General features: G+C 41.7%; 1 protein-coding gene across 14 annotated transcripts in view; it reads right to left on the reverse strand.

The window, feature by feature from the left end:
• LOC122559093 (contactin-4-like) overlaps positions 1–24,674 on the reverse strand; it is a 2,514,776-nt gene that overhangs the window by 985,607 nt on the left and 1,504,495 nt on the right. For all 14 annotated transcript variants that reach the window (XM_087994461.1, XM_087994471.1, XM_087994472.1 and 11 more), the window contains one exon: positions 12,773–12,899. In XM_087994461.1, coding sequence (XP_087850587.1) covers positions 12,773–12,899 — 127 coding nt within the window. The remainder of the gene's footprint in view (positions 1–12,772; positions 12,900–24,674) is intronic.

A 24,674-nucleotide genomic window follows, 5' to 3' on the forward strand; every position in this document is an offset into this window, starting at 1 on the left:
TAAAGCTTTAGGGTTTTGTAATGAATCAGAAAAGTTGTCTATGATCAAAATCCACACCTGACTGTTAATAGTCTCTGTATTTAAAACAATGCTGATGGGACAGAATGGAAGTATTCTACAATGGCAAGTATTAGAACTTTGGGTAAAGTCATTTTATCTTCATAAGTTAACACATTGAGTAAAGATCTTTGCTTTATCAAGTTAAAAAAATCACACAACACCAGGTTATAATCCAACAGGTTTATTTGGAAACATTAGCTTTTGAAAGCCAGTGTTTCCAAATAAGCCTGTTGGACTATAACCTGGTGTGTGATTCTTAAACATTGTCCACATCAGTCCAACACCGGCACCTCCAAGTCATAGTCTATGGAAGTTACAATAGATGAGTATATGTTCAGCTGTTCTGTGGCTGTCAATGCTTTAGCTGCTCACTTCACCTATTCTGAATGCAGTCATTTCTATGTTTTCTCTGGTTCACAATTGATCACTTTGACAAAACCAGGGCTGCCTTTTCCAAAGAGAGAGAGAGAGAATGACATGGCTTCTCAGCATGTCTTCAGAATAGCATTGCCTTAAACTCCACTCCTTCTTGTTAAGGAGCCCATAAAGCACGTTACTCACTTATACATTCCAGAGAGATTCTATCAGTTCACATCTGCAGCAGTCATGGCTTCAAAACCAATAATTACATTTTGATATCTCGAGCAGAAGTATTTGAAATGTTCAGGATGGTCTGAACAAGGGCGTGTTCTATGCTCCCCAGAGATTTGAAGGTCTTGTTTCAGCCCACTTGGTTAAATGCTAAATCTTGAAATTAGCAGTAGACCAGGCTCTCTTGGCAGTTTGGCAATCTCTTAAACTCAGTTGGCAGTTTTTAAAAACAAAATTGTCTGTAGACGGTGTAATTACTAAAAGAAAACCATAAAAAAGGAAAACTAGAAACAGTATCTTCAAAACAAAAAAACAATTCTTGTAACACAAGTGAGACAAATAAATAGCATATCAGACATCCCTGGAACTGATGTTGTAGACCATAGAGTAATATGGATCCCGTTTGATGGGAGGAAGAAGCCCATCTTATAGACAATTATGGCTGGAAGTGTTCTGAGGAGTGTTCACCTTCACTCACGTATAGCATACTGAAAAATATTCAATGCGTGCATCACAGCAGAAAAGATGAGATGTAAGGCATTTTCAAGTACGAGCCTCCACATCCTGATTGTACCAGCATTTCTTTTTTATGCAATACTCCTTAAACATATGCTTTTCAAATATAGCCATCCCCCTCTATTTGGAGGCAAGTCTCCCCAATCTGAATTGTTGATTATAGCTGGCACTTGTTTTGTAGCGATTTCACACCCATTCTTCAGAGTCACCCTTCACAAATGCTGTCCTCACATCCTTTCAACACATTCCATTTCTCTCACACATAATTCTTCTTGCAAATTACAAGGGTGCACTTCAAGTCACATGATATTTGGCCCTCCATGATTGAGAGACAGGTGAGAGGTAGCATTGGGATGATCAGCATACATACGAGAATTGATATTATGCTTTTGGATGATGTCACTAAGGGGTCAGATTATAAACAGAAGGGGAAAAGGATAAGTCCATGAGGAAATACCAAAGTGAGGTAGCACAAAGAGAAGCCAATTCAAGTGGTTGACAGGCCACCATCGATAGTAAAAGACTATACTCCATTAACGGTATGCTGAAATGTGACCACAAAAGGTTGTTGTACATTATCCAGGAGGCTGTCATGAAGTCTTCACTCACCACTAGTCAAGTCTGTCACAGATCTCCAGAGGTCCAAGCAGAGTCAGTGACTTGCTCCTTGGAGGCAATAGCGAGCCTCAAACAATGTAATTGATCGTACCAATGTGGAAACTTACCACTGACGCAAAAGGAACTTTCAACTCTCAAATTCTAGGAGCAGTAATTACTGTTTTATAAGCTTACATTGTTTTGGTACATTGGGGGAAAAAAGATCAAAACAACTGCACTATAAAATGGAGGAAGACAGACAAAGGCAGAGACCACATAGTCAAAGAAAGAAACCTACACTGCTGTCTGACACACAGTAGTGAATCTGCATTGTGACTGTCTTTGCTGTTTGAGTTCAAGTATCTCTGGATATCAGAGTGTGTCTAAGTAAAGATACAACAAAGTTCAAAGCTGACCTTGAAGGAACCTGCGTGGGAGAGCTCACAGTACAGGAGAAGCTAGTGCATAGTTTTTAAGTGTAACCTTGCTATAAATTGAGAGTAGTGAATAGAGTGGGTTCTATTTTTGATGATACATTTTGAGAGCTAGCTCTTGATTAAATTTTAAAAAGTATAAAACATAGATACGACGTTAGCCTGGAGCAGCGTTTTTTAGAGCAATAAGATGGTGCTATTTTCTGGGACTGTAGATTGTGAAGGAGCAAAGATGGTGATGCGACATAGGAAGGGAAAAGGATGAGATTCTGAAGAGAAAGTATAGAAAGTTAGGCAGGAGTTCAAAAAGGAGGTCCTTGAGGGCAGTAATATCTGGATTACTCTTGGGGCCACGAGTTAGTAAGGGTATGAACAGCAGGATAGAACAGATGAACATGTGGCTGAGGTCAGGTGCACCCTACAACTCTGTGGCAAGCGAGGGAAAGTGATTGCTGGGCCCCTTGCTGAGGCATTTGGATCATCAATAGTCACAGGTGACATGCCAGAAGACTGGAGTTAGCTAACATGGTGCCATTATTTAAGAAAGGTAGTAAGGACAAGCCAGGGAACAATAGACCAGTGAGCCTGACATCGGTGGTAGGCAAGTTGTTGGAGGGAATTCTGAGGGACAGGATGTACATGTATTTGGAAAGGCTAGGACTGATTAGGGATAGTCAACATGGCTTTGTGCGTGGAAAATCATGTCTCACAGACTTTATTGAGTTTTTTGAAGAAGTAACAAAGAGGATTGATGAGGGCAGAGTGATGGACGTGATCTATATGGACTTCAGTAAGGTGTTCAACAAGGTTCCCCATGGGAGATGGTTAGTAAGGTAAGGTCACCTGGAATACAGGGAGAACTAGCCATTTGGATACAGAACTGGCTTTAATGGAGAAAACAGAGGGTGGTAGTGGGTTGCCTTTCAGACTGGAGACTTGGGACCAGTGGAGTGGCACAAGGATCAGTGCTGGGTCCACTAATGCGAACATAGGAAGTATAGTTAGTGAGGTTAAAGATGCCATCAAAATTGAAGGTATAGTAGAAAGGTGAAGAAGGTTGCCTCAGAGTGCAATGGGATCTTAATCAGATGAGCCAATGACCTGAGTCATCTCAGATGGGGTTTAATATAGATAAATGCGAGGTACTGCATTTTGAAAAGGCAAATCAGGACAGGACTTATAAACTTAATGGTAAGGTTCTGTGGAGTGTTGCTGAACAAAGAGACCTTGGAGTGCAGGTTCATAGCTCCTTGAAAGTGGAGTCGCAGGTAGATAGGACAGTGAAGAAGGCATTTGGTACGCTTTCCTTTATTGGTCAGAGCATCGAGTATAGGAGTTGAGAAGTCATGTTGTGGCTGTATAGGACATTGGTTTGGCCAGCTTTGGAATATTGTGTGCAATTCTGTTCTTCCTGCTAAAGGGCATTGTGAAACTTGAAAGGGTTCAGACAAGATTTACAAGGATGTCAGATTTGAGTGATAGGGAGAGGCTGAATAGGCTGTTTCCCCTGGAACATCGGAGTCTGAGGGATGACCTTATAGAGGTTTATAAAATCATGAGGGGCAGAGAAAGGGTAAATAGACAAGATCTTTCCTCTGGGGTGGGGGATTTCAAAACGAGATGGCATAGGTTTAGGGTGAGAGGGGAAAAATTTAAAAGGAACCTAAGGGCAACTTTTCCACGCAGAGAGTGATGCATCAATGGATTGAGCTGCAGAGGAAGTGGTGGAGACTGGTCCAATTACAACAATTAAAAAGGCATCTGAATGGGTATATGAATAGGAAGGGTTTAGAGGGATATGGGCCAAGTGCTGGTAAATGGGACTAAATTTGTGGTGTGTTGGTAAGGAAAGGATTTTCTGTTTTTTAAAAATTTTATCGTGTGATTGGCAAAAGCCTTTCTTACCTTTTTCGTAACTTCAGTCTCAACTTAGATAAAACTTAAGGCTAACAATGGCAGGAGATCTCAGACTCATGTTATGCTCCTTTTGCTCAATGTGGGAGCTCAGGGACACAGCTGATGTCCCTGGCTCCTTCACGTGCAGTAAGTGTGTCCAGTTGCAGCTGTTGTTAGACCCCTGCATGACGGCTCTGGAGCTGCAGATGGACTCACTTGGGAGCACCCGTGGTGGTGAGGGGGTTGTGGATAGCACGTTTAGTGAATTGGTCACACCACGGTTAGGATTGCTGAGGGAGAAAGGGAATGGGTGACCAAAAGGCAGAGAAAGAGCAGGAAAGCAGTGCAGGTGTCCCCTGCAGTCATCTCCATTCAAAACAGGTTTACGGTTTTGGATACTGCTGGGGGAGATGGTTCACCAGGAGAAGGCAGCAGTAGCCAAGTTCAAGGCATCATGGCTGGCTCTGTTGTTCAGAAGGACAGGAAAAAGAGTGGATGGGCTATAGTCATAAGGGATTCAATTGCAAGGGGAGTAGATAGGCGGTTCTGTGGTCAAAAATGCGATTCCTGAATGGTATGTTGCGTCCCAGGTGCATGGGTCAGGGATGTCTCAGATCGGCTGCAGAAAATTCTCAAGGGGGATGGTGAACAGCCAGTTGTCGTGGTGCATGCAGGCACCAATGATATAAGTAAAAAAACGGGATGAGCTCCAACAAGAAGAATTTAGGGAGTTAGAAAACAAGTTAAAAAGTAAGACTTCAGAGATAGTAATCTCAGGATTTCTACCAGTGCCGTGTGCGAGTCAGATGGGGATGACAGAATAAGCAGGATGAATGCGTGGCTTGAGAGATGGTGCAGGAGGGAGGGGCTCAGATTTTTGGGTTATTGAAACCGCTTCTGGGAGTGGTGGGACTATTACAAATTAGATGGTCTACACCTGGGTCACACTGAAAACAATGTCCTTGGAGGTGCTTTTGCTAACGCTGTTGGGGAGAGTTTAAACTAATGCAGTAGGGGGATGGGAACCAAATGATGAGGTTCGTGCACAGGAAGGAGGTAGTAACTAAAGCCTGTAAGGAACTAGATAATTAAGTCAGTGTGACTAAGAGGAAGAGTAGGCAGTGAGGAGAGGATGAACGCAGAGGGACTGGTGGTCTGAGGTGCATTTGTTTTAATGCAAGAAGTATAGTAGGTAAGGCAGATGAACATATGGCTTGGATTATGACCTGGGAGTATGATGTCATTGCTATTACTGAGATTTGGTTGAGGGAATGGCACGATTGGCAATTAAACATCCCAGGATATCGATGCTTCAGGTGGGATAGAGAGGGAGGTAAAAGGGGTGAAGGAGTTGCATTACTGGTCAAAGAAGACATCACAGCTGTGCTGAAGGAGGGCAATATGGGAGTAGTGAGGTAATATGGGCAGAGCTCAGAAATAGGAAGGGTGCAGTAATAATGTTGGGGCTCTACTACAGGCCTCCCAACAGTGAGTGTAAGATACAGGTACAAATGTGGAGAGAGATCATGGAAAGATGTAGGAATAACAGGGTATTGGTGACCGGAGATTTTAGTTTTCCCAACATTCACTGGGATTCACTTCGTGTTAGAGGTCTGATTGGAGCAGAATTTGTAAGGAGCATCCTGGAGGGTTTAATAAAGTGTAGGTTTGCTCGCTGAGCTGTAGGTTTGATATCCAGACGTTTCATTACCTGGCTAGGTAACATCATCAGTGGCAACCTCCAAGTGAAGTGAAGCTGTTGCCTCCTGCTTTCTATTTATATCTTTCTCCTGGATGGGGTTCCTGGGGTTTGTGGTGATGTCATTTCCTGTTCGTTTTCTGAGGGGTTGATAGATGGCATCTAGATCTATGTGCTTGTTTATGGCATTGTGTTTGGAGTGCCAGGCCTCTAGGAATTCTCTGGTATGTCTTTTCTTAGCCTGTGAGGAGAAAGTGAGGTCTGCAGATGCTGGAGATCAGAGCTGGAAATGTGTTGCTGGAAAAGCGCAGCAGGTCAGGCAGCATCCAGGGAACAGGAGAATCGACGTTTCGGGCATAAGCCCTTCTTCAGGAAAGTCTTAGCCTGTCTTAGCCTGTCCCAGGATAGACGTGTTGTCCCAGTCAAAATGATGGTTTTTGTCATCCATGTGTAGGGATATGATGGAGAGGGGGTCGTGTCTTTTTGTGGCTAGCTGGTGTTCATGTATCCTGGTGGCTAACTTTCTTCCTGTTTGTCCAACATAGTGTTTGTGGCAGTCCTTGCATGGAATTTTATAGATGACATTGGTTTTGTCCATGGGTTGTACTGGGTCTTTTAAGTTTGTTACTTTTTGTTTGAGAGTGTTGGTGGGTTTGTGTGATACGAGGATTCTGAGGGGTCTTAGTAGTCTGGCTGTCATTTCTGAAACTTCTTTGATATATGGTAAGGTGGTTAGGGTTTCTGGCTGTGTTTTGTCTGCTTGTCGTGGTTTGTTCTTGAGGATTCTGCACACTGCGCACCCCATCCAGGAGAAAGATATAAATAGAAAGCAGGAGACAACAGCTTCGCTTCACTTGGAGGTCGCCACTGATGATGTTACCTAGCCAGGTAATGAAACGTCTGGATATCAAACCTACAGCTCAGCGAGCAAACCTACACCCTAAACCTCAACCTGAATTACAAACCTTCACAAACCTTGCGGTTTAATAGAGCAATATATAAATAGGCCAACTCGTAATGGGGCCATATTGGATCTGGTGTTAGGGAATGAGCCCAACAGGTGGTTGAAGTTTCAGCAAGAAATTACTTTGGAAATAATGATCACAATTCCATAAGTTTTAGAATATTCACAGACAAAGACCAGAGTGGTCCGAAAGGATGAGTGCTAAACTGGGGGAAGGCCAACTATAGCAAAATTCAGCAGGAGCTGGGGATGTAGATTTGGAGCAGCTGTTTGAAGGTCAATCCACATTTGATATGTGGGAGGCTTTTAAAGAGAGGTTGATTTGAGTTCAGGAGAGATATGTGATCCTGTGAAAATGAGGGATAGAAATAGAAAGATGAGGGAACCATGGATGACATGTGAAGTCTAGCTAAGAGGAAAAAGGATGCATACTTAAGGTCGAGGCGACTGAAGACAGACAAAGCTTTGCAAGAATATCGGGAATATAGGACCAATCAGAAATGAGGAATTAAAAGAGCTGAAAGAGGTCATAAGATATTCTTAGCGAGCAGGGTTAAGGAAAACTCCAAAGCCTTTTATTCACATTTCAGGAGCAAGAGGGTACCTCATGAAAGGGTTGTCCCACTCAAGGACAAAGGAGGAAAGATATGCGTGGATTCAGAGAAAATGGGTGAGATTCTTAATGAGTATTTTGCATTGGTATTCACCGAGGAGAGGGGCATGGCAGATGTTCAGGTTCGGGATAGATCTTTGATTACTCTACATCAAGTCAGCAGGAGGAGAGAGGATGTTTTGGGCATTCTAAAAGGCATTAAGGTGGACAAGTCCCCAGGTCCGGATGGGATCTATGTCAGGTTACTGAGGGAAGCGAGAGAGGAAATAGCTGGGGCTTTAACAGATATCTATGCAGCATGCTTGAACATGGGGAAGGTCCCAGAGGACTGAAGAATTGCTGATGTTGTCCCCATGTTTACAAAGGGTAGCAGGTATAATCCAGGTAATCACAGACCTGTGAGCCTGACGTCAGTGGTAGGGAAGCTGCTGGAGAAGTTACTGAGGGATAGGATTTATAGCCATTTGGAAGAGTTTAGGCTATTAGTGATAGGCAGCATGGTTTTGTGCAAGGAAGCTCATGTCTTACAAACCTAATAGAATTCTTTGAAGAGGTGACAAAGCTGATTGATAAGGGAAGGGATGTAGATGTCATATACATGGATTTTAGTAAGGTGTTTGATAAGGTTCCCATGGTAGGTTGATGGAGAAGGTGAAGTCACATGGGGTCCAGGGTATTCTAGCTAGATGGACAGAGAACTGGTTGGGCATCAGGAGACAGACAGTAGTAGTGGAACGGAGCTTTTCAAAATGGAGACCGGTGATCAGTGGTGTCCCAGAGGGATCCATGCTGGAAACCACTGTTGTTTGTAATATACATAAATGATTTGGAGGAAGGTGTAGATGGTCTGATTAACAGGTTTGCAGATGACACTATGATTGGTGGAGAAGCAGATAGTGACGGGAACTGTCAGAGAATACAGCAGAATATAGATAGATTGGAGAGTTGGGCAGATAAATGGCAGATAGAGTTCAATCCGGACAAGTACGAGGTGATGCATTTTGAAAGATCCAATTCAAGAGCGAACTATACAGTAAATAGTAAAGTCTTGGAAAAATTGATGTTCAGAGAGATCTGGGTGTTCAGGTCTATTGTTCCCTGAAGGTAGCAACACGAGTCAGCCCAGTGGTCAAGAAGGCATACGGCATGCTTTCCTTCATCGGATGGGGTATTGAGTACAAGAGGCGGCAAGTCATGTTACAGTTGTATTAGACTTTGGTTTGGCCATATTTAGAATACTACGTACAGTTTTGGTCACCACATTACCAAAAGGATTTGGATGCTTTGGAGAGGGTGCAGAGGAGGTTCACCATGGTGTTGACTGGTCTGGAGGTGCTAACTATGAGGAGAGGTTCAGTGGATTAGGATTATTTTCATTGGAAAGATGAGGGTTGAGACGGAAACTGATTGAGGCCTACAAAATCATGAGAGGTATAGACAGGATGGAGAGCAAGAAGCTTTTTCCCCAAAGCTTTTTCTCTGGGAATTTGTGCTTTTTGTGTTTATCTGTTTAAGTTAGGAATAGAGGTTAGCTTTTTAGTTTTAGTAGTTTTGGTAATGTTGGAAGGAATAGAGTCCGTATTTTCCCCCACTCGTCACACACTGAATGGGCTTCTTCCTCTCAGGGACCGTGGGCTGCAGTAAGTGGTCATGGCTAGCGATCTGTTCAGGTGGTGCACCTGGAATATAAAGGGGAGCCATTCCCCCATTAAAAGAAAAAAGGTGCTCTCAAATCTGAGGAAAGAAAGAGTTTGACTGATAGGGAACATCTGAAGTTACAGCAGGGGGGATACGACAGGGTATTCTTTTCGTTCTTTAGCTCCAAAAGCAGAACAGTGGCCATACTTGTACGAAAGAACGTCCATTTTCAGGTGACAGATGAAATCAAGGATGCATTTGGAATGGTTCGTCATTCTCAAGGCGCTGATACACGGAAAAGAGTATTGCATCCTGAACGTTTATACTGTCTCCCGGCGCACCCTCTCGAAGTTTTAGTTTATGCCGTCTCTAGATTAATCAGGGAGAGAGCTGGCAATATCACTCCTGAATTGAGGAAGATCTATGCCAGATTCTGAGAGTTCAATGCGGAGTTATACTGGTTGGAGGGCGGCAGGGAAGATGCGAGAATGGAACCCTTCTTTGAGAACTTGGACCTTCCCAGTATAAACGCAGATCAGGCCTCCCTTTTAAATGCAGCTCCGACAGTACAGGAGGTGCAGGAGGCGATGAGTCAGCTCGAAAGTGCTAATGATTTGGAGATGCTGGTGTTGGACTGCGGTGTACAAAGTTACAAATCACACAACACCAGGTTACAGTCCAACAGGTTTAATTGGAAGCACTAGCTTTCGGAGCGCCGCTCCTTCATCTACCTGATTCCCAAATGAATTTTACAAGGAGTTCATACACATGTTAACTGAACCACTGCTGGGGTTGTATAGTCATTTGTATAGCCAGAACTGTCTTCCACCCTCTCTTAGGAAGGCTAATATTTCCCTTACCTTAAAGAAAGGGAAAGACCCCGAGGATTGCACATCGTATAGATCTATCTCGTTGTTGAATGTGGATTTTAAAATTCTATCAAAGGTGTTAGCTCTGAGACTGGATTATGTGCTGCCCATTATGATAAAAGAGGACCAGATGGGTTTTATCAAGGGCTGCAGCTCCTCCAACAATATCAGGTGGGTGTTGAATATAGTGCAAATATGTCAGGTTTGGTGATCTCCCTGGATGCAGAAAAGGCTTTTGATCGGGTGGAATGGTCATATCTCTTTGTTGTTCTAGATCGCTTTGGTCTGGGAGGGGCCTTCGCCAGGTGGGTGGCAGTGTTATATTAAAACCCCAAGGTGGCATTTATTACAAATGGGGTTAAATCGAGCAGTTCTGGTGTGGGGAGGGACAGCCAGGGCGAGGGGGTGATGGTGTGGGAATTGGTTGAGGTACTGAAGCTGGAAGACAGAATGGAGTTTCCTTTTGGATGGTCTCAGATAAGTTTTCTCTATCTGGGAATTTTTATTACCCCTCACGTCTGACAGCTGGACAGAGCAAACTTTGTGCAGCTGTTTGAGAGAATAAAGCAGGACTTGCAGCAATGGGAGAGACGACCCACATTGTAGCTAGGCCACATAGTCTTGATTAAAATGAATGTTCTTTCTCGATTGTTATATCCTATGAGGATGCTCCAGCTGTTATTACCCAAACAGCTGCTGCAGAGGTTTGCGGGATGGTTTGGATGATTTATGTGGTGCCGTAAACGTTCCTTAATTAAACTTAACAAGTTGCAACTTCCGCAGGGTATTGGGGGGGGGGGGGGAATGGGGAGGGATGGACCTCCCAGATCTGAGGAGATATCAAACAGACACCCTGCTGTCATATATAGGGAAATGGGTGCATAATGACTTGAAGTCGCTATGGCTTGATGTAGAGGCCTCGCAGGCGAAATGTCCTCTCATAAACTTACTGTTCATGGATAAGATTAGGTCAGTAGTTAAGCACCGTGAAAGTCCGATTGTCATAAATACCGTAAAAGCATGGAGGATAATGTGCAGGGTGAGGACAATTGCCTAAAACGTCGCCGTTCACCCAGTTTGTGGGAGCCCCAGGATTTAGACCGGGGTCAATGGACTCCGGCTTCACAGCTTGGCAGGATAAACCAATGTCCTGTCTGGGAGACGTGTTTGAGGGAGAGGTCTTGATGTCATTTAGCCAATTAGGTCAGAAATGCGGAATCCCTTATAGGGACCTTTTCTGATATTTCCAGGTTAGGGATTACACACAGAAGAAGACCACGCGCTTGACCCGGCCCTACAAGTTGGATATAGAATATAGAGTGCACCGATGCGGGGGTGCTCTCTCAGTTAGTACCATATATCATCTGCAGAGAGGGAATGCCCTGGGGGATATGGAGAGACTCCATGAGATTTGGAATTAGGAGTTAGGGGAAGAAATCTCATCGGAAACATGGGAGAATATATGGGGGAATATAAAGAAAATTTCAATGTGTGATAACGCATAAGCGATGCAAGGGAAGATCCTCCACAGGGCCCATCTGGTGCCAGAGAGATTAGCGACATTTAAGAAATGATCTTCCCTGAAGTGTGCCAAATGTAAAAACAGTTTTGGCACTCTTACACATTGCTTTTGGTCCTGTTACAAGATCTGCAGATATTGGGGGGCCATAGTGAATGAGCTGGAGAGGATCCTGGGACATATTAAGCCAAATGCCCATTTAAGGAGTTAGGTTTTACCTAACTCAGATGAGGGATGAAAGGCACACAAAGGTTTAGGAATGGAGTTTCAGAACATGTCACTGAGACAGCCAAAGGCACGACTGGCCAAGATAGAACAAAAGAAATCAGGAATGTGCATGTAACCAGGACTAAAGATTCGGAGGTTTGCACTCCAAATGCAAGGAACAGCAAGAGATAGGGGAGTGGCTAAGAAGGAACTTAAATTCAAGAGGAAGAGTTTTAAAAATCTAGCATTTCCATATTTGGAGCTAACGCATTTGAGCAAGCAGAGGTATAATCCAAAAATGTGGGTGTATGAAATCAAAACAATGGAAGACCAACACAAAGTAATGGATTGCTGGGACAATAGAATAGATTGATTTGCTGGGTTTGCTGACGGAATCTTTCACAACAGAACACTACACTGCTTTTGATCATTTCTAATGATAAGGCACACATTCTATCCTGTCTTAAAATTGATTACATTCCAAATCTAAAAAGAGCATGTGTAAAATATATCAAATTCAGAATTTTATTCGGAGAAAACGTAACATTCACATTGCACTATGTGTCCTGTGTCCATCAAAGGATAACTTACAGGATGATTATTTTTCATCTGCAAGTCATTTTGTTGACATCACATTACAATAAGTCAGCTGCAATCACTTGCTTCAAAAGAAATCTCTTAGCTTGCTTGGCTTTTTTTTTGAGGAACATATTTTGCATGATTCCACATGAATAAATAACCTTTTCAGTTGTGTCTTTCTGAAATCAACTTATTTGAATGACTCAGAGCACGACATGAGAGTTTGTTGACTATTTTGCTTCCCTCTCCAATGCAGTATATCCTGGCCTCAGCAAAGCATAAGCTCTCAAAAGATGACTGAGGAAAAATGTATGGGATATGCAAGCACAGGGAAGATTATTGTCCAGTGGAAGTAAAGGAAAAGGAAAGCTGCATTATTTTCAGTCCTTGTTAATTAATTACCATTTGACAGATGTACAAAACTGAGTTTTTTTAATCCTTCTGATGTGATTATTTACAACTGCTATTTTTAATTCAGACCTTGTTCCAAACACTGACTCAAATCATGCTAACTTAAATAGAATATTTCAATGAATCTTCAAAGGACACCGTTTCTCTTAAAAGTACTGATTAAGACATTGCTCACAAACCTGTAATGTGGTGTTGGATTCCCTGTTGCTTCACAGTTCAGCGTTGCTTTCTCTTCCTCAGAATCCACAGGAAATACAATGTCATTCGGCTCATGGAGAAAAACTGGCCCATGTGGCTTGCCATTCCCTGTGTCAATAAAGAGAAACAGACTCTGTTAGGTTATATACACGAGGATTGTTAGAACAGGGGTGCCATTAGTAACAGGAAATAACACACATAGCAACTGTAAAACAATTTACATCTGCATGCAGAAAACATACATCAGTTCAATTTCAAAAAAGATAGTGTCCTGCATCAAAATGATTGTCAACATGTCATTCCTGCACTCTAATATCCTTGTTTCCATTTCTAGAATGAATTGGAAGAAAAAAAGTAAATCAAACAGCTTTTAGGTGAAATCATTATTACAACTATTTAATGGGATATTCAGTTGTCACTTGCTTTCCAAATTCAGGGCATAAAATGAATGAAAAAAAAATTACCTTAGTCAACTAGGTTGACATTTCTACCTGTGACTATCCATACTTACAAAATTACATCTGATGTTAACAATTCAAAAGTTAACGTCAGATAAAAAAAAAATTCAGCATGAACGGCCATCATTTAATTAAAAGCGTCATTACAATTAATAACAGCTCTAGTTTTAGAAATGTTATCTTTGTGCAAATATATATCAAATCATTTGCAGCACACAATACTCATTGTATTGTCGAATATTTAATGGTACAATGATTATAGTTTAAGTCTATTTTGAAGCAATTTTTTGAAAGGCATACAATTAATCATCTGCATTTTATGAGCTCTGCTACTCCCTCTAAAAAGGCAAAGACATTTAATTTAAAAAGATCATTTTTAATGTCACAGAGCTCATGTGGTGTTATACAACACAATGTGTTTCTCAAAGATAACTTTGCTTGGTATTCAGGCTTTTGTCAAATTTTCCACCCATCTGTTTCACTCAAAATAAGAGGTTTTTAAAATCCTGAATAATAAGAAAATGGAGTGCATAACATACAAATATGTTGCTCAGAAAATCTGTCATGAGCAGACTTCATTTGAATTTTAAACATATAAGATCAGCTGTGAATTTTCATTAGAAGTAAAGGACTGGAATGGCAGTCTTACTTAGACTGTCATTTTGGCACTTATTTTTTTTAAACCAAAAGGCAAGACCACCACCTTTCTGAGAGGAGCTTATGCTCAGGTTTCCCTCAGAACTGCAGAGCCATACTTCCATTCTGAAAACTCTCTCAGAGTGTAGAATGTCACAGGAAGGAAATCCACATCCCCTTTTCACAGCAGTGGCCTGTTGCCATCTGGCAAAATTTAAACGATCCTGACACCACATTGACAGGCACTGTCAAAGGGTAAATACATAATGTAAAGTGCAATGTTAAGGTGCAGGGAGAGGAGGATATCAACTGAGGAAGGAGTAGAGTACCAAGGAAGGATGCGAGGTGTGTAGGGGCTATGGTGCCAGCTAAGTAGGGTGCCAACTGGGTAGTTGATGCCAGGTAAGTAAGGTGACAAATAAGTAGGATTGTATAGTATATAGCATGCCAGGGGGCTAGGTGGTAAGATAAGTGAATCAGGTCCAGTGGTGTGGAGGGGATTGGTTCCCTGTCGGACATGGGAGGGGAAGTGGAGTTTGAGAAGTGGGTATACTGGGGGGGAAGCAAATGAGAGTCAAATATGACATCTGTTGAATTGTCATTCAGGAATTAGACCATATATTTAATTGTGTAACATTTCCTGAGTAAGTATTTTACTTCATTTTATCAGAGCCCTCCAAAGTCCCCAATTTAAATGTCAACCTTTGGAGAATTCCAGGTGTAGGATTGCTCAGTATAGGATTTGCCAGGCAATTTAGAACATCAATGAAGGCAAACTGGTAGACAATTGTCTAAATGGACTTAGTAAGGCATTGAACAAGGTTCCATATGGTAGACTGGTTAGCAAGGTGAGATCACTTGGACTCCAGCGGGAGGTCGTCATTTGGATACAAAATTGACTAGAAGACAGGAGACAAAAGGGTGATGGGGGGTTATTCTTTAGTACTGGAGGCTGTGACCAACGGTGTACCACAAGGATCAGTGCTGTGTCCACTGCTTTTCATTATTTATATAAATGATTTTGATGTAAATACAGGAGGTAGAGTCAGTAAGTTATCAGATGGCACCAAAATTGGTGGTACAGTGGACAGTGAAGAAGGTTAATTCACAGTACAATGGGACCTTGATCAGATGAGACAATGGGCGAAGGAGTAGTAGACAGAGTTTAATTTAGATAAATGTGAGGTGTTGCATTGAGGTAAAGCACATCTGGGAAGGACTGTACACCAAATGTAGGACCCTGGGAGTGCTGCCAAACAAAGAGACCTCAGAGTGCAGGTGCATGGTTCCTTGAATATGGATTCACAGGTAGACAGGATGTAGAAAGCGGAGTTTAGCAGACTTGTTCTCAACAGTCAGTCCTCAGAGTTTGGACATCTTGTTGCAGCTGTATAGGTGAGGTCACTTTTAGACTACTGAGGTCAATTCTGGTCTGCCTGCTATTGGAAAGATGTTATTAAACTTCAAAGGATTCAGAAAAGATTTACAAGGATGTTGCAAGGATTAGTGGGTTTGAGCTATCGGGGGAGGCTGAATGGTTTGAGGCTTACTTCTCTGGAGGTCAGAGATTGAGGGGTGATCTTAGAGAGGTTTATATAATCATGACGGATACAGACAGGGTGTATAGCCAAGGTGTTTGCCCCCGGGTAGAGAAGTCCAAAACCAGAGGACATGGTAAGGAGGAAAAGCTTTAAAAGGGACCTGAAAGGCAACTTTTTCAGAAGCTGGTGTGAGCTGCCAGAGCGGTGGTGGAGTCTGGTACAATTACAACATTCAAAAGTCATCTGGATGGGTATTTGAGGAGGAAGGGTTTGGATGGATATGCCAAATGCTGACAAATTGAACAAGATCAGTTCAAGATATCTGGTCGGCATGGACGAGCTGGACCAAATTATCTGGTTCTGTGCTATATTGTCATGACTCTAAAGTCTGCACCAATGGGTATTCCATCATGTCCTTGTGTGCAACTCCTTGCTCAGCTGAGCTATGACTATGTAGCCAGTGCAAAAATTAGGCCAGAAAAAAGTCCAAGGATCAATGAATAGATACTTAAGAACTTTAGCATTTACCCTGCATTCCAGTCCCATGCTCCCCATTACTCAGAAGTTGCATTCATGAGAAACAACAACGTGAAAATATTGGACCAGACTTCATTGTGGCTGGTTGACCAATGCCCTGCTTGCTTTTGCCCATTTAATTTTGCTGACAGTTTGTGGACGTAAGTTAGAAGGTACAGGCCAATCATTGTATCCGCGGAATCGCTTTCTGCAGTTTCAGTTACACGTGATTTACCACAGCCCGAACATATTACATGAAACATTCCAGAACCAGAGACTGGGGGCTGCTGGGGAGATATGTTTCCCATTTAAATGAATGGGTTCGCTATAATCGGCAGTTTTGGGCTTCTATTGTAGGTCTTGGAACATATCGCCCGTGGGTACAGAAGTACTACTGTATTTAAGACCTGCAAAACTGGGCAAACCATTTTCCGTCCCAGAATAAAATCAAATTAAAAATTCTTCAATGAAAAGTTCAGATCTGAACCATCAGTAGAAGATGACTGAACTGAACAACAAATCAAGAAAATAAAACACAGTTAAGAGGCAGCAAAAAGTAACAGAACATTACAAAAAAAACTTAACAATTCAATGCTGAAGAATTTAGTTTGCGCACAAGTAAAAGTTCATTTGGGGTACAAAAAGAATTTTTCATGTGAATTAAGGCTGATAACACTGTTAAAATTGTTCCTAGATTACAACGTCCTGACTATCCGGAAGGCTTATTCTGCGTCTACCACTTCAGTACAAGAATGGAACATCATTTGATTTATTTAAAAATGTAGCCAGAAGGTGCAATGCCATTATTCACGCAGCTTGCACTGGAGTAACAAGGGTTGTTGTGGTGCAGTGGTAGTATCTGGCAAGAATGTGGAGATGATGTAGTGGGGAGCTGGGGGAGGACAGATGTGTGCCTGAGCCAGGAGGCCCACCTGTTCCAGAGGTGTGGGGTAACATCTCAGAACTGGTTAATAAAATATACAGTAGAGTAGCACATCCTGAAAAGCATGTTCCAGCTTTTCATGCTCGCTGTACATCCATGCACACCTGAATTTGCAGTCTTAATTGTGAAAAAATAAATGACCATCATTCGTAATCTCACTTTGTGTTTAACATAAATTCGGTACCAATCATTTACAACATATGTTTCTTCCATAGCACATGTAAATGCTTGAATCATTTTAAGTATCCTTCATTTTCACTTCACTGACATTAAGAATCTAGGTCAAGGTTTTCTGAAAGTCTGATTTCTAATCTGTTTATAATATGCTTGCAATGATTCAAATGACTACTCCCAGCAAGAAAGACAGTTTTCAGTTGATACTTGCATTATTTTAGATGGCCGCACAAGAATTAAGTGCACAATTGAAGAGGTCAGTTAGGTACATCTGACCAAGCCACCATAGTCAATGATCACCTTGCACACTGTTCTGTCTTTGGCTTCAATTAGTGTCATGGGCCCTTCAGTCCAACTTGTCCATGCCAACCAGATATCCTAGCCTAACCTAGTCCCATTTGCCAGCAAATGGCCCATATCCTTCTAAACCCTTCTTATTCATATACCCATCCAGATGCCTTTTAAATGTTATCACTGAACTAGCCTCCACCACATCCTCTGGCAGCTCATTCGATACACACAGTATCCTCTGCGTGAAAAGGTTGCCCCTGAAGTTCCTTTTAAAATTTTCCCTTCTCAAACTAAACCTATGCCTTCTAGTTCTGGACTCTGCCACCCCAGGAAAAGACCTTGTCTATTTACCCTATCCATGCCCTCATGATTTTATAAACCTCTATCAGGTCACCCCTCAGCCTCCGATGCTCCAGGGAAAACAGCCCCAGCCTATTCAGCTTCTCCCTGTAGCTCAAACCCTCCAACCCTGGCAACATCCCTGTGAATATATTTTGAACCCTATCAAGTTTCAAAACCCTATCAGAATTGCACATAATATTCCAAAAGTGGCATCACCAATTTAATGCCATCCTCCTTTGATGAGATTCTCATCCTGTCAAATAAGACAGAGAGTGTTGGCCACTTTTCACTATTGTACGATTGAATAATGATTTTATTTCTCTGTAATTTATCCAACTTCATTTATGGAGGATGCAGACACTTAAAAGCTGATTTCTCATGAGACTGCAAACCTTTCATTGTAGTTTCAGTTTCAGGGCAGTGAAACGAAGACAAATTATTGAATCCTGATGTAATTGTGAAATATCATCTGAAGTGAAGCACATGAAAAGCTTATTAAGTGGAAACATTTTGAAATAAATGAACTGTTGCAAGACAAAACAGATTCCAGGCACACAGTTCAGTTCACAAAAGAGTAACCTACCCAAACCCATTCCCCGACATTTGCCCCTGACGACTGCACCTAACCAAGACATCTCTGAACACAATGGGACAATTTAGCATGGCCAATTCACCTTACCTGCATATCTTTGGATTGTGGGAAGAAACCCACACAGACACAGGGAGAATGTCTGTGTGAAGTATGCACAGTCACCAGAGGCTGGAATCAAACCTGGGTTCCTGGCACTGAGAGGCAGTATTGCTAACCACTGAGCCACCATGCCACTGTATAAAACAATGCAACATGAAACCATCCTCTCCATTGAGGTCTGGAGTCTCAGGTTTGGAGACGAATCAAGGTCTGAAACTAATTATATGTTCCATTAAAATCAAGCTGAAGTGTGACAGAATTACAACAGCCCTAAATGCAGCAAATTTACAGATTCCCAAGAGAACATTTGTGACTGATAGAATGCGATATTTATATCTTCAGATTTCATACTTTGGGTTTTAAACATTATTGAACTTTTTGTGCAGTGTTCAAAAATTATGAAAGTTGCTTTTGCACACTTTGTATGATTAGCAATAACTCACCAGGGCACATGAGGAGAGCCAAAATGAAGATTTATGACTACAATTTGTACCAAGAACTTAATTATTTATTGAACTCCAACTATGCCGGCACTGCAGTTCACAGTTGAAGGAATTGATGTGGTATAAAATATTGTTTTTAATCACAGGTAAAATGAGGGATTTTACTAAAATGGCACATGTTTCAGAATTACAATTTTGAAAACGACCTTTGTGATTATCAATCCATCCATCAAGTGCTGTTCCTCTCCTTTGTCAAAATAAATTAACTTTACAACACAAAAAACTGCATTCATGCTCATAATTTGGTTCCATCTCAGCCTTTTAAGTCTTCTAAAAACATATGAACAATCTTTGGGGAGCAAATTCTACTGAAATCAATTGGGTGTCAATCTGACTACCCACTGGCTTCACTTCTGGAGCCTTTGTTTTATTCTGAAGAGTGCATGTCCATAGGATCTGTCATAACACATACAATTCTGAAGTTTTTTGCAGTTTTTATTGTCTTTGAATGGATGGAGCCAATACGCTGCCATGAAAATTGTCAATCGAGTCAATACATTTTTCTTCATAGTCACTCGCTTAACGATGGCCTGAGTTTACAATGGATTTTCAATTATTCGGCAGTGCATCTCCTGAAGAAAAATGTAGAAGCCACTGCCTCAATCCAATATGAGAAATTCAATGTAATCTGGCATTCCAGGAATCTCATTTTTGAAGAAATAGAAAATAAAAACTATGTGTAGGCATTTATTTATGAAAAGCAGCTGAGACAATAATGTAGAGGAATAATACAAAGAGAAACAATCTCATTTAAATCAGCCTGATACGAAGAGGCAAAGTTAATCAACACTGGTATAACTCATTCCCGTGATGTTATTTGGACTAAAACACAGTAGATGTTCTGAACTGTAATTTGAAAATTGATCCTGATGCAATGGAACATCATTCAGGAAATGCTTTGATATATACAACAAAATTTTTAAAAAAATCAAAGTTCACTACTAGATACACAACTGATAAAACTAAATGCCAAGAACACTGGAAAATAGAGAGACATTCTGACAAGTGAAAGACTATATTATATGTCCTCAATATCATTACACAAACTGTTTTTATTGTACTTTCGGCCCTATTATTAATTGCCATAAATAACCTTAGCTTAAAATCTTCAAAGAAAAATGAAGACTTTTTTTAATAGCCAATTATCCAAAAGCTTATTAGAACAAATGCATTAAAACTAAATTACACAATACAATTTTATGGTCATCAATAAAATTAGCCGTAAATTACATGTGCATAGAAGTAATACTTTAGTCGCACATTTCTAGGTATTATGACCAACACTTATAAACGAACTGAAAATGTGTTGCTGGAAAAGCGCAGCAGGTCAGGCAGCATCCAGGGAACAGGATTTCGGGCATAAGCCCTTCTAATAAACGAAGCCAAGATATTGGAAACAGAGGAAAAGAGTAAAATATGAGGAGGCGTAATTGATCTGTTATCTCTGAAAGAATTCTTAATTTCCATAAATTCTCTGATTTGATACAAGGAGTCTCTGTTTCACTGATCTGCTGAGTGAAAATCTGCCAATCTTCACTTGGAAGCTTCATCACCAAAGCACTGTGGTCTTCTGTGGCATTCACATTCATGTCAGTGAGGTGGGTAAGGGACCCAGAAAGCAGGAGTAAAGGACTCTTAGCCTTTGTGATTGTCTAATAGATTTTACATTCTTTCAGCTCGGTTGGATAGGAACAAAAGGCTCAAGATAGGTGAACAAACTGACCATAGTTGTATATTAGTTCAGGAAAGGTGGGGAGGAACAAGAAATGAAGTCATAGGAGATAATGTAGTGAAGGGGGTGGTACTCTATTCTGCAGCAAGTGGTAAGAGTCCATACGGCTGTGTTGCCACCTCACTTCCAAGGTTTGGAAAACCTCCTCAAGTTGGAAAGGAACTTGGAGTGGGAGGTGGAGATTCAGTGGTCAAGGTCCATGTGGGTACGAACAGCATAGGTATAACCAGGAAAAAGGTTTGTACAGGTTAGATACTAAATTAAGGAGTAGAACCTTAAATAATTTAATTTTTGGATTATACTATGAGAGAGATCACTGTATGGGGGGAGAAGTTGGTCAGTGTTTGTGGTATACAAGTACTAATAGTGAGAAAAGACTCTCTAGTCCGAGGCACAGAGTGACGTTTCTGAGGCCAGCAGTGAAAAATCAAAAGGCGGTGTTGCCTCTGTTGTGCCAGGATCAAGGATTTCTCAGAAAGGGTGCAGAATGTACTCAAGGGGGAGAGGGCCCAGCAGGAGGTCATTGTACACATTGGAAGGGAAAAGGATAAGATTCTGAAGGGAGAATATAGAGAGTTAGGCAAGAATTTAAAAAGGAGAGGGTTGGAGGATTTGAGTTATCGGGAGAGGTTGAATAGGCTGGGGCTGTTTTCCCAGGTGTGTTGGAGGCTGAGGGATGACCTTATAGAGGTTTATGAAATCATAAGGGGCAAAGATAAGATAAATAGACAAGGTCTTTTCCCTGAGGTCGGAGAGTCCAGAACTAGAGGGCATCGGTTTAGGGTGACAGGAGAAAGATGTAAAAGAGACATAAGCGGCAACTTTTTCACGCAGAAACTTTTTCACTTGTATAGAATGAGCTGCCAGAGGAAGTAGTGGAGACTAGTACAATTGCAACATTTAAAAGGCATCTGGATGGGTAAATGAATAGGAAGGGTTTGGAGGAATATGGGCCAGGTGCTGGCAGATGGGACGAGATTAGGTTGGGATATCTGGTCAGCATGGACGGGTTGGACTGAAGGGTCTGTTTCCGTGCTATCGATCTCTACGATTCTAAGTAAATATTCAAAATGAGAGCTGAAATAGTTTGTGATGGCAAGAATATACAGTGTACCTCAAGAGCAGTAATATTGGGATTACCCCTGGTGCGACAAGCTAGTGAGGGTTGAAAGAGGAAGATAGAGCAGATGAATGCATGGCTGAGGGGCTGGTGTATGGGAGAAGGATTCACATTTTTTGATCATTGGAATCTCTTCTGGGGTAGAAGTGACCTGTACAAGAAGGACAAATTGTGCCTGAATTGGAAGGGGAAATTTGCTAGAGCTGCTCGGGAAGAGTTAAACTAGTAAGGTGGGGGGCTGGGACCCAGGGAGATTATGAAGAAAGAGATCAATCTGAGAAAAGAAGTGAGTCAAACGGTCAGGGCAGGCAGGGACAAGGTAGGACTAATAAATTAAACTGCATTTATTTCAATGCAAGGGGCCGAACGAGGAGGGCAGATGAACTCAGGGCATGGTTCGGAAAATGGGACTGTGATATCATAGCAATTACAGAAACATGGCTTAGAGATTGACAGGACTGGCAGCGTAATTTTCCAGGATACAAATACTACAGGAAGGATAGAAACAGAGGCATGAGAGGAGGGGGAGTGGTGTTTTTGATAAGAGATAGCATTGCAGCTGTAGTGGGGGAGGATATTCCTGGAAATACATCCAAGGAAGTCATTTGGATGGAACTGAGAAAAAAGAATGAGATGATCACTTCATTGGGATTATAACACAGACCCTAACAGTCAGCAGGAAATTTGAGAAACAAATTTGTAAGGAGATCTCAGTTATCTGTAAGAATAATGGGGTGGTTATGGCAACAGATGTTAACTTTCCAAACGTAGACTGGGATTGCCATAGTGTTAAGGGTTTCGATGGAGAGGAATTTATTAAATGTGTAGAAGAAAATTTTCTGATTTGGTATGTGGATGTAAATACTAGAAAATGTGCAAAACTTGACCTAAACTTGGGAAATAAGGCAGGACAGCTAGCTGAGGTGTCAGTGGGAGAGCGCTTTGGGGCCAGTGACCATAATTCTATTAGATTTCAAATAGTGATGGAAAAGAATAGACCAGATCTAAAAGTTGAAGTTCTAAATTGGAGAAAGGATAATTTTGATGGCCTTAGGCAAGAACATTCAAAAGCTGATTGGGGGCAGATCTTTGCAGATAAAACAATGGCTGGAAAATGGGAAGCCTTCAGAAATGAGATAATGAGATACCAGAGACAATATATCCCAGTTAGGGTGAAAGGAAATGCTGGTAGGTATAGAGAATGCTGGATGACTAAAGAAATTGAGGGTTTAGTTGAGAAAAAGAAGGAAGCATATGTCAGGCATGGATATGATAAATTGAGTGAATCCTTAGACAAGTATAAAGGCAGTCGGAGTATACTAAGAAGGGAAATCAGGAGGGCAAAAAGGGGACATGAGATAACTTTGACAAATAGAATTAAGGAGAATACACAATGTTTTTACAAATATATTAAGGACAAAAGGGTAATGAGGGAGAGAATAGGGCCCCTCAAAGATCAGCAAGACGGCCTTTGTGTGGAGCCAGAGATGGGAGAGATATTAAGCCAGTATTTTGCATCGGTATTTACTGTGGAAAAGGACATGGAATGTATAGAATATCAGGAATTAGATGGTGACAGCTTGAAAAATGTCCATATTATAGAGGAGGATGTGCTGGATGTCTTGAAATGCATAAAAGTGGATAAATCCCCAGGACATGATCAGAGATACCCTAGAACTCTGTGGGAAGCTAGGGAAGTGATTGCTGGCCCCCTTGCTGAGATATTTGTATTATCGATAGTCACAGGTGAGGTATTGGAAGACTGGAGGGTGGTTAACATGGTGCCACTGTTTAAGAAAGGTGTACAGGACAAGCCAGGGAACTATAGACCAATTAGCCTGATGTTGATGGTGGGTAAGTTGTTGGAGGGACTCCTGAGGGACAGGATGTACATGTATTTGGAAAGGCAAGGACTGATTAGGGATAGTCAACATGGCTTTGTGCTTGGGAAATCATGTCTCACAAACTTGAGTGAGTTTTTTGAAGAAGTAACTAGGAGGATTGATGAGGGCAGAGTGGTGGATATGATCTATGTGGACTTCAATATGGCTTTTGACAAGGTTCCTCATGGGAAACTGGTTAGCAAGGTCAGATCTCATGGAATACAAGGAGAACTAGCCAGTGGATACAGAACTGGCTCAAAGGTAGAAGTCAGAGGATGGTGGTGGAGAGTTGCTTTTCAGACTGGAATGACCAGTGGAGGACCACAAGGATTGGTGCTGGGTTCACTACTTTTCATCATGTATATAAATGATATGGATATGAACATAGGATGTATAGTTAGTAAGTTTGCAGATGACACCAAAATTGGAGGTGCAATGGAAAGTGAAGAACATTTTCTCAGATTACAACGGGATCTTAATCAGATGGGCCAATGGGTCGAGGAATGGCAGATGGAGTTTAATTCAGATAAATGCTAGATGCTGCATTTTGGGAAAGCAAACCTTAGCAGGACTTATACACTTAATGGTAAGATCCCAGGGAGTGTTGCTGAACAAAGAGACCTTGGAGTGCATGGTCATAGCTCCTTGAAAGTAGAGTCACAGGTAAATAGGATAGTGGAGAAGGCATTGGGTATGCTTTCTGCTATTGGTCAGAGCATTGAATACAGGAGAGGGGAAGCCACATTGCGGCTGTACAGGGCATTGGATAGGCCATATTTTGAATATTGCATGCAGTTCTGGTCTCCTTCGTATTGGACGGATGTTGTGAAACTTGAAAGGGTTCAGAAAAGATTTACAAGGATGTTGCCAGGTTTGGAGGATTTGAGCTATAGGCTGAGGCTGTTTTCCCTGGAGTGTCGGAGGCTGCAGGGTGACCTTATGAGGTTTATAAAATCACGAAGGACCAAGGGATCAAATGTGTAAAGGTGTGGTCTATTAAAAAGCAGGGACAAGAGAGCTATACAGTAATGTGGGAAGTATGGGTCAGGGGAT

The sequence above is a fragment of the Chiloscyllium plagiosum genome, unplaced genomic scaffold (genome assembly GCF_037043375.1).
Source record: "Chiloscyllium plagiosum isolate Xiang-an unplaced genomic scaffold, Cpla_swu_hap1 HiC_scaffold_14, whole genome shotgun sequence".
NCBI lineage: Eukaryota > Metazoa > Chordata > Chondrichthyes > Orectolobiformes > Hemiscylliidae > Chiloscyllium > Chiloscyllium plagiosum.